At 39.6% G+C, this 10,183-nt stretch overlaps 1 protein-coding gene across 2 annotated transcripts; it reads left to right on the forward strand.

Annotated features, from left to right (window-relative positions):
- Positions 1-864: 864 nt before the first annotated feature.
- LOC121257418 (protein MEI2-like 4) lies at positions 865-8,534 on the forward strand. Of its 2 annotated transcripts, XM_041158411.1 has the most exons (14): positions 865-1,083; positions 1,291-1,336; positions 2,377-2,529; positions 3,266-3,684; positions 3,798-3,956; positions 4,147-4,263; positions 4,353-4,501; positions 4,860-4,957; positions 5,083-5,489; positions 6,118-6,770; positions 7,114-7,198; positions 7,334-7,402; positions 7,479-7,658; positions 7,870-8,534. In XM_041158411.1, the coding sequence occupies exons 1-14, from the start codon at positions 1,003-1,005 to the stop codon at positions 8,020-8,022; spliced, it is 2,769 nt and encodes a 922-aa protein (XP_041014345.1). In that variant the 5' UTR covers positions 865-1,002; the 3' UTR covers positions 8,023-8,534. The 2 variants fall into 2 exon arrangements, with proteins under 2 accessions (XP_041014345.1, XP_041014346.1); XM_041158412.1 differs by lacking the exon at positions 865-1,083 and having other exon boundaries at positions 1,305-1,336; positions 2,348-2,529.
- The last annotated feature ends 1,649 nt before the right edge of the window (positions 8,535-10,183 follow it).

The raw sequence follows: 10,183 nt of genomic DNA on the forward strand, positions 1-10,183 counted from the left end.
CGCCGGAGAATCTCACTTGGTTGCCCGAAACGCCGTAGATTGCGACTTCTTGAAATTACAGCGGAGCCAAAGAGGAGAGGAGAAGGAGAGAGAGGAAACTTATCTTTGTGAGAGAATTGTGATGGTATAAAAGAATAACTTATAAAATAGGAGGCGAGGTGGGGGTGGTGGTTAACGTGCAATGCAGGAAAGGAAGCATCGAAGCTTTAGAGAATCTTGCACGGCACAGATACTTAGATGATCCCCTTCCTCAAGCCCCTTGCCTTATGCCGTAATTTATTCCATTCTCTGTCGCATTCCGACCTAGTTTTTTCAAAAACCTATGTCCCTCCCCTCTGTACATAAATATCTTCGTCCTCGATTTTTTGCTTCTCCAATTCCGGTGTGAAAAATATTTTCTTCAGCTCCTGAATTCTGGTCGCAATTTGATGCGTTTGGGTGAATTTTTTTTCCCGATCCTTTTGATTGCTGCTGCTCTTCGAAGTTCAACCATTAGATTTTAATTCGAGCTTGCGGCTAGTTGTGGAGGTAAACTGTACCATCGGATGCTGAATTCTGTGTGTTTCGCTGGGGTAATCCCTTCTTTTGATCTTACCGATCCTCCTGAAATCTATGAATAATTTTGCGATTAGTTAGTTGCATATTCATATGACTTGTAAAATGATGCTGGCTATTAATGTCTATTTCTGTCTATCATATATTTTGATGCCTTATGCCCAAGACCTAAGCTAATCCAAGTTAGGTGGCTTTTAATTTTATGATTATACCTTAGCTACCATGTCTATGCATGCTGTGCTACCATTGGTCCGGATTGGTGTGAATATCCTATCTTACTCGCTGACCAGATACCTACGGTGCAGGTTTTTTTTTTTCGCTCTTTTGTTGGAGGGAGAATTTTGAACTACATATAGAGCCATAAATGTGGTTGTCGGCACGGAGGTGGAGATTTTCTTTTGAAGGCGTTTCTTTATTTGGAATGTTTTACCACTCTTAGTTATCGCAATGCCATCTGAAATAATGGACCTACCTGACTTTTCATCATCATCCTCGTACTTCTCAGATGATTTATGTTTTCCCAACGAGGTACTGAGCTACTGCTTCCCTGTTTATGTTCCAATTTTGTCTTAAGTGCATATTCTATTATTAGAATTCATGGTTCGTTGTAATCTAAGGGGGATCTGTGCACCAATTAGTGTATAATTAAGAATCTGAAACTTTTAATTCGTCCTTACTGTTGAGTTTGTTGTTCCAGTTGTCCTTATATTTCTTTCCATTTTCTATGCTTGGCAGAGAAAGTTTGGTTTATGGAAGTCAGATAACATGCGTGGTGGCTTTGGTGAGTATCATTAATTTAGAAAATGAAGATCATGCTGTTTTTGGTCCATAAACATAATGCTAATGCATTTTCTGTGGATTTCTTTTGCCATTTTTTTACATGAACGTACAGTTTTTCCATTTGAATTGTTGTTGGATTTAGCAGGTATTGGATTTAGCAGGTATTTAATGTATTTGTCTGAATATTTCTGAACTCGAGAGTTCCAATTGCAACTAAAAGACCTTGACTGTTTTCTACTTTTCTGTCTCAATCCAAGCATGAATGGGGCTCCTCTCTAAATGTCCGTAGCCGTGTAGGATCTTTTCTGTAGATCGAAGGAGTATTTAGTCTTGGCTGTGGTTAGCCTTTTAGTTTGAACATTGTAAGAAGGGCAGAAGATGCAGATGTGTTATAAATAACGTGCAAAACTAGGAAGCTGGAAATATCTAAAATCTAGAGAAGACAAGGTCTATGTAATCATTTATTTAATGGTTCCTATTTGCGACAAAGGTGTGGTGTTTTAGATATTAATTAATGGGTAGCATGCACGTTTCATATATGTAATTGTAATTGGTCAATTTCTAGTGTGTAGTGTCTCCGGTAATTTCAGAAGCAATTTTTTTTTGAAGCATATCAAATAGGAATTTTCATGTTTTCATCAGTGAAAAAAACAACCTTTTCAAGGCATGCACTCTAATTGAAATGCGTTTCCTTAAAACTGACACCTGTTGCTTTTTTTGCCAAGTGCACTTATGTGGTAGCACAATCAACCTGCTTTCAATATCTATTGTTACTGCTATATGTAAATCGGAATGGATGGGCTGTTTTGTGTTTTTACGGATTTAATACGCGAGAAGCTGGCTGCTTGGAACACATTATTTGCCCAAAGCATGGATGAAACTACGGGGGGACTTGGGGGCCCTCAGTTCAATCAATATAACTTGCTGGCAGCTACAACTCATTCCTTAATTCATATTGTTGCTACTTGAATATTGAAATTTATTATAAATGAAGACTTTTTCATTTTTTAAGGTTAAAACCCTATATAATGTGATGAACAGCCGTGGGAGCAGGGAGAGCATCCAGTCATTCAGCGAGTTTGAATGTACAGCCGGCGTCTTATGCTATAGAAAGCAACAGGGGTAGTATGGTGGGTACTCAGTATGAGAGCAGTCTCTTCTCAAGTTCGTTGTCGGAGTTATTCAATGGGAAGTGTAAGTTACCCGTTCCCTTCACTGCTTCTATTCTTGCACTTTGCTTGTGTCAACTCATATCCTGAACCTTAAACTAGGGGTGTGCAAAATTCTGAAAATTCCGACTCCATCCGACTTCCGCTCCGACTCCGACTCCGACTTCGTCGGAGTCATCGGAATTCGGAGTCGGAATTTGGAGTAGCTCCGAATATCTATTCGGAGTCAGAGCTCCAAGAAGCTCCGATTCCGACTCCGAAATTTTTTTTACTGTACACTTGCGCTCAAGCGAGGTGTCGAGCTCAAGTCGAGCACACGTTGTATTGAACATTGGCTCGATCGACATGTCGAGCGGAAGTCGAGCGAACCTCTTCCAGAGAGGTTAGCTCGAGCGACATGTCGAGCGGAAGTCGAGCGAACCTCTTCCAGAGAGGTTCGCTCGAGCGACATGTCGAGCGGAAGTCGAGCGAACATCTCTAAAAGAGTTCCGCTCGAGCGCCACGTCGAGCGCACGTCGAGCTCCGATCTTATGTCGGAGCTCCATAGGAGGTCGGAGCTCCGACCTCTGATCGGATCGGAGTCGGACTCTGACTCCAATTCGGAGTCGGAGTCGGAGCCCAGCCCTACCTTAAACCATGTAATAAAACTAACTTCATTAATTTATAGATTTTGTCGTCTTGGCTGTAGGTTTCATTATAACACTGTTTGCTGAACCTCTAAGTTTATACCCTTTACTTTTGTATGAATTTTGTTGATGCAGTAAGATTATCATCAAACCATGCTCTATATGGCCATTCTGTTGATACTGTTGCCTCCCATTATGAGGAAGAGGAACCTTTTGAATCCCTTGAAGAAATTGAGGCCCAAACCATTGGAAACCTCTTGCCTGATTATGATGACTTTCTTTCTGGAGTGACTGATGGGCTTGACTGTATTGTCCAGCCCAGTGGTGGGGATGATGTGGAGGAGTTAGATCTTTTTAGCAGTGTCGGAGGAATGGATTTGGGAGATGATTGTTCATCTGATGGACAAAATAATTCTGACTTCCCTGGGGGAGTTTCTAATGGTCAGCCAGGGGAATCAAATGGTTCAGTAGCTTCTGAACACCCTTCCAGGACGTTGTTTGTTAGAAATATAAATGGCAATTTTGAAGACTCCGAATTGAAGACCCTTTTCGAGGTGTGTACTTTCCTTTGTTTTTGTTGGCATTTTAGTTCGCTCTTAATGTGTGTTTGCTTGGGCATTATTCTACATAGAACACTGACTTATAATTTCGTATCTTTAATGTGCAGCAATATGGAGATATTCGCACTCTTTATACAGCTTGCAAGCATCGTGGTTTTGTTATGATCTCCTATTATGACATTAGAGCAGCCCGAAATGCAATGAAAGCACTCCATAACAGACCAGTGAGGCGTAGGAAGCTTGACATCCATTACTTGCTTCCAAAGGTGGGCTTCTGTATGTTCATCCTTGTTTATGTATGGTATTGCTTTCGTCAATCGAACATCATCATAGCTGTACTCATGTAAGAATGATGTCTTGATTATCATTATATTGCAAGTAGTTCATTCTAGTTTTATTGATCTCTGCATATCCATTTTTACTTGACTTCTTGCCTCTTTGGTTGTCCTCTGGCAGGATAACCCTTCTGAAAAAGATATCGATAAGGGCACTCTTGTGGTATTTAACCTTGATTCCTCTGTTTCGAATGATGAACTTCATCAGATTTTTGCTACCTATGGAGAAATCAAGGAGGTAAACTTGTGGTCAGCTTTTATCCTTGACTTCTGTGATTATGATGGGGGGTTCTAATGTGTGGTCAGTTCTTGTTCATGGATGTGTAGATTCGGGAAACCCCACAAAGAAGTCTCCACAAGTTTATTGAATTTTATGATGTAAGAGCTGCGGAGGCTGCTCTTCATGCATTAAACAAGAGTGATATTGCAGGGAGACGGATTAAGCTTGAACCATGCCATACAGGGGGATCAAGACGGTAGCACAATAATTCTCCTTTTACTGCTTGTATATTATTTCTTACTTTTGCCTTTTACTTCAGCCCTTGGTGGCATAAGAATTAAGTAGGTAACAGCGAAAAACATGTACTTTTTTCTCATTTGGCAGGCAAAAATTTTGATTGATTCACTTATTGTAAGGCTAAGGCTGCAGGACGTATGCATTGATATTTGCATTTCTAATTAAGGTCTATGCTTCTTACTAACTATGTTGCTAAAATTGAACAGAGGACGGTGCTTTTATTCCTGATGAAATGACCTTTGTGTTGTTCATTGCTTTGGATCCATTACTAACACTTTTTTTTGGTCTTTCTTTTGGGTGTTCATTTGTTGCTGCAGTCTGATGCAACAGTTCTCTTCAGAGTTGAAACATGATGATCGTGGTCTTTATCTGCAACACAATGGCCCTGCTATTGACTCAAACACCAGCTTCCCTGGTAATTACCGATAAATTCTTGCTCTTTAAGTAATAATTTAGGCCAAGGCAAAAAAAAGGGGGGGTAATAATTTAGGGAAAAAAGAACAATTATGTTGTCTCATAAAGTCTTGTTGACACTACCAGCTCCGCATGGTGAAATTGCTTCTAGTCGCATGGATCGTGGAACTATTTTGGGGGTGCACCCTACAATACAAGCTCCATCCATTGAATCTGTGTTTCATCATGGTATCTCTTCAAGTGTGCCGAACAGCTTACCCTCTCTGGTGAGAGTTGAATCAGTTGGCAATCAGCCTGGCCTTGCTGAGTCTGGACGATCACCAGGACAACTGAAATTTGATATTCAAGGCACTACAACTTTCCATCCTCATTCACTTCCAGAGTATCATAATGGCTTAACAAATGGTGTTCATGTGAATTCTCCGGGCATCATCACTGCAAATATCAGTCCCAGTCAACAAGAAAGATTCGATAACTGGCAGTTCCACAGAGTAAGCTCAAATGGGCACCCAATTGACCTCAAAGAAGCTGGTAAGTGCAATGGACAGCTAGCTACATTTTCTTTTACTGATTTCCATTATACATTTTTCAGTTTTCTAATTGTGCCAATGCCATGTTGTGCTACCAACAATACTCGAGATATTCTTTCTAAGATGAAAGAAGAAAGATAAGTTTTGAAAGAAATAACAAAAAGCAGAAAGAGTAGGGGTCGACTCAAACTTTGAACTGGGTTTATCAAAATGGCTTACTTTCCCCCTTGACGCTTGAAATATATCGGAGCACTCAAAAATACAGCTATTGGCTGGATAGGACTTAGTCGTGCCCTTTGTTCTGGTGCTGCATCTGATATTAATGAGGTGCCAGCACTAGAGAAGGCCAAAGTACCTGTCAAACCCCTTCATATACTTGGTTTAATTGATCCCTGTAGTGGCGTTGGATGATTTGGGACACTATCACTTTGCTTCATTTGCAATTGAATCTTCATATAGCATTGTCAAATTTAGGTTATACACTTTGGTTGAACTGCTTTTCCAGTTAGAAGGAAAATGAAATTTCTAATTATTATTTATTAACAAAAAAAGTCTAATTACTTCTGTTTTTTTCTATTTGGTGATGTGTTGATTTTAACTGGTTTTCTCCTCTCGCTCTCTCCTTTTTTCAGTTTTTCGATCTACTGGTAATGGGAGCTGTTCTCTTCCTGGACATCTTTATTCATGGAACAGCTCCTATCACTCTCAGCCTCCAGGCATGATGTGGCCAAACTCACCATCGCTTATCAATGGCATTTGTGGAGTACATCCTGCACCAAGATTGCATGGATTCCAAAGAGCACCATCTAATATGCCGAACTCAGGTTTACCTACAAATAACCACCATGTGGGATCAGCACCGTTAGGTAATCCTTCACTCTGGGATAGACAACATGCCTATGCTGGGGAATCCCCTGAGGCTTCTGGATTTCATCCTGGTTCTCTTGGGAACGTGAGAATTTCTAATAATTCACTGCATGCAATGGAATGTGTTTCTCATAGCATCTTGCCTCATGTTGTTGGAAACGTTATGGAACTGTCTATTCCCCAAAAAAATGTTGGACTCCAATCCCAACATCAGAGATGCATGGCATTTTCTGGCAGAGGCCCTATGATCCCCATGATGAATTCATTTGATCCTTCGAATGAACGGGCTAGAAGCCGTAGGAATGAAGATGGCTCTAGTAAGTTTGACAACAAAAAACAGTTTGAACTTGATATTGACCGGATAATGCGAGGAGAAGACAACCGAACAACACTTATGATAAAGAACATTCCTAACAAGTAAGAAACTCCTTGCTTCTTGAGATCATCTTTGTAATAGTTGGATTTTACTTCTTTCCAGTAAAATTAAGTACTTCTCATGACCCAGATGTGGTGGTTTTTAAGACAAATAAATTAAGCTAATTTTGATAGTGGAAATTTTTTGCTATGAATTTAAGAATTTCAAAGGATAGGAAATGGAGTATAAATTTCACCATACTAGACTGTCCTAGAAAATGCGTACAATGCATATTTGTTCCAATTTTGGTGCAAATAGAAGGATTCCTCTCGCTGGTTAGGCATGCTTAACTGCATTTCTTTTTTGTCATATTCAACTCTGGGTTCAATATGGTTATGCTTGTAGGTATACATCAAAGATGCTTATGGCTGCAATAGATGAACGCCATCCAGGGAGCTATGATTTCATTTATCTACCAATTGATTTTAAGGTAAATTCAGTCTTTGGTACAAATGCCTTCTAATTTTGTGGATGAGATTTTGGGATATGAGAAGAGCAAGACTTCCTCTGTGATTTTACATGGATTTCCCATCTAAATTATTTATGCCCTTGGCTTTTCTTGCAGAACAAATGTAACGTGGGCTATGCATTCATCAACATGAAAGATCCTAACTTGATCATTCCATTCTATCAGGTTTGTTATACATGAGTCTTTGGGTGAAAGGATAAATAAAAAGACTAAAGCTAAAAGAAAAATCTAATTTTGGCAGGCATTCGATGGAAAGAAATGGGAAAAGTTTAATAGTGAAAAGGTGGCATCACTTGCATATGCTCGTATACAAGGTATAGCTGCTCTCATTGCACATTTCCAGAACTCAAGCTTGATGAATGAGGACAAGCGGTGCCGACCAATTCTCTTCAATACCGATGGCGCCAATGCTGGTGATCAGGTATGAAATTTGCAACAAAACTTGCGCTTTAGATTCTAATTAATTATGTATTTCCTTAGCTACTCAAAAGATTGTCTGAACCTAACAAACCAACCAACCAAATTCATGATGCCCTTTCTGTTTTGTATATAAGTAACATACTTATTATTGTTCTTATTGTTGAGAGAGAGAGAGAGAGAGAGGTCTCATGCCAACTGTTTCTAATATGCAGGTGCCCTTCCCAATGGGTGTTAATGTTCGTACTAGACCTGGAAAAACTCGGACCAACACCCATGAGGACATTGAGGAGAACCAACAAGGAAGCCTACCAAAAATTGGAAATGGGGAGGATCCTGCTGGAGATCCATGTTCTAGGAAGGAGTAAGACTAAGGCAAGCATGTATTTTTGGCGGCCTAACTAACATCACCTGGTAAACCAAATCCTACCTAAATCCCATTAACTTTTGCTGGATTGCTGGGGGGGTGGGTGGGATAATGTGGTGTTTTTTAATAAGCCGTTAAAAATATTCAAAGGAATGCCTTACCAAGGCCAAGTACATTTTTAGTTTTCTTATCAATTTTTTAGACTGACAAGGGGGAAAAAAAAAAAAACATCAGGAGGGGCTTCGAAATTTTGGATGGACTCGAGGATTATTTAAATGGCGTACATATGTAAAGGAGTTTCTTCCAGAGATCTTTCATTGCGTTTTGTGGCAGGCATCTCTGCTATACCTTTTATTATTATCATTAATATTTGCTCTTTTTTTTTTTCCCTCTCCTGGTTTTGTTGTTTCTTGATTGCGGGCTTGGAGCCTAGCTGTAACTGTTGAGATCTCCATTGGAGTCAGGATTTTTGCTGAACTAACTATATATGTATTAATTTTGCATTTGAGAGATGAATCCATCCCAAACTTTTTGTTTTGTTTTGTATTTTTTGTTTGCAGATACTCTTTGATGTCAAAATGAGATACTGGTTCTATTGATATCGTACGATTGACGTACTTCATCCCACAATGTTTGTTTCCAAATAATGCTTTGAATCTGATTAGACCTATTCCAATCCAAATATTATCTACTGTTAGAATATTACCATACTTATTATAGAACTCATCTCTTCTCCATTTCCTTTTCTATTTTATTATATTGTCTACATCTACTATTCAGAGTGATATAGATGTAACATGTGCACGTCACTATGTTTAATATAAAGGTCCATATTATCCACATGCAACATTTAATGTTGTCTCCCTCCGAATCTATGCAAGTTTTTGAATTAAAGACTGCCTCCATAAATCATCCTGATACATGAGAATGCAGGGAGAGCACACTGTTCACGCAATTCAAAAGTGAAAGCAACTAAACTGCTTCAAGTTTCAGTGAAGCTCATCTATGTGTCTCATTGTCCCCATTGGCGCAGTTTTAGAAGTTTTTTAACAGTTCAGAAAAAAAGTTAAAAGCGTGAACAAATAACGAGCCTCGGCCTTCACCTTCCGGCACCAGATGTTCTGTCAATAGAGATCTAGACCGAGAACCCCATTGGCTGAGAATGGCATAAAAACCTGTAATACGTTATAGGAACATGAACTCATTTTGTCCTCGGAACCAAATTCGAGGCTTGATTCACAAAGAAGCCAGGGCATTTCATTCACACTGGTAGCTACGTTGAGGCATGTGGATGCTGCCATCATCACAAGGTTAAAAGGCTATTGAAGAGTAAGACATATCCATAAAGCCGAAGAATACTCTCCACCTGGAGTTCAGTTTCAGTAGGTGAACCAAGACGCCTGCCTCCATATATTTTTGCAATACTTAACATAACAAAGGTTGTAAGAAAATTAAAAAACAGAGTGTTAAAAGTTTCTTGTTTAACTTGTTAACGTAAAAAAAATGTGCACAGTCCGAAAGGGAAGATATATCCATTCTCGGGACGCGCTGAGAGGCGCTGGGCCTCGATTTGTGCTGTATGGAGCCCCCGACAATGATCCGGTGTGGCTGTACGGTGTCGGTTCGTACATCCATGGCGATGAATGGTATTTAAATGCAGAAAATAAAGAGAGATGAACACACAGATTTACGTTGTTTGGCACTAGACTTACGTCTACAGAGAATTGGGGAAGGGAGATTCTATTATAATAAACTTGTTTACAGTCTCTCACAACCTTTCATTTCTCATTGTACAAAAAAAGTTGTAGATCTATTCGCTGGAAAAGAAGTTCTTTATCTTGCTCTCAGGTTAAAAAAGAAGTCGACATAGAACCCAAAAGTCCCAGAAAAGAGTGTAAAAAAGGTCTCGAATCCGTAAGTTTCCCTTGCCTTTTATCTTCTGCCCCACTTGCTTTAAGTCACTTCCCTCATTTTTTCCTCTAATACCTTGCTTTTCCTTAGTTTATGTCAAATCTCTCATTTTTTTCTCTCGACACTTTCATGCCTTAGTCTCTTCTTGTCCCCTCTCCTTCTCTCATATTTTGTCTTCTAGTATGTTTCCCCCAATGGCTGGGCTTAAGAAATCTCATGGGCCGGGAAAAAATCCCCTCATAGAACTGTTA

Source organism: Juglans microcarpa x Juglans regia, chromosome 3S (genome assembly GCF_004785595.1).
Source record: "Juglans microcarpa x Juglans regia isolate MS1-56 chromosome 3S, Jm3101_v1.0, whole genome shotgun sequence".
NCBI classification, from domain to species: Eukaryota; Viridiplantae; Streptophyta; class Magnoliopsida; order Fagales; family Juglandaceae; genus Juglans; species Juglans microcarpa x Juglans regia.

What these genes read in the sequence shown, in the direction of transcription:
- LOC121257418 (XM_041158411.1), top strand. Translation starts at nt 1,003, where the DNA reads ATGCCATCTGAAATAATGGACCTACCTGACTTTTCATCATCATCCTCG. An exon ending in ATTTATGTTTTCCCAACGAG is followed by an intron (nt 1,084 to 1,290) that starts GTACTGAGCTAC and finishes TATGCTTGGCAG; the next exon opens with AGAAAGTTTGGTTTATGGAA. An exon ending in TTGACCTCAAAGAAGCTGGT is followed by an intron (nt 5,490 to 6,117) that starts AAGTGCAATGGA and finishes CTCCTTTTTTCA; the next exon opens with GTTTTTCGATCTACTGGTAA.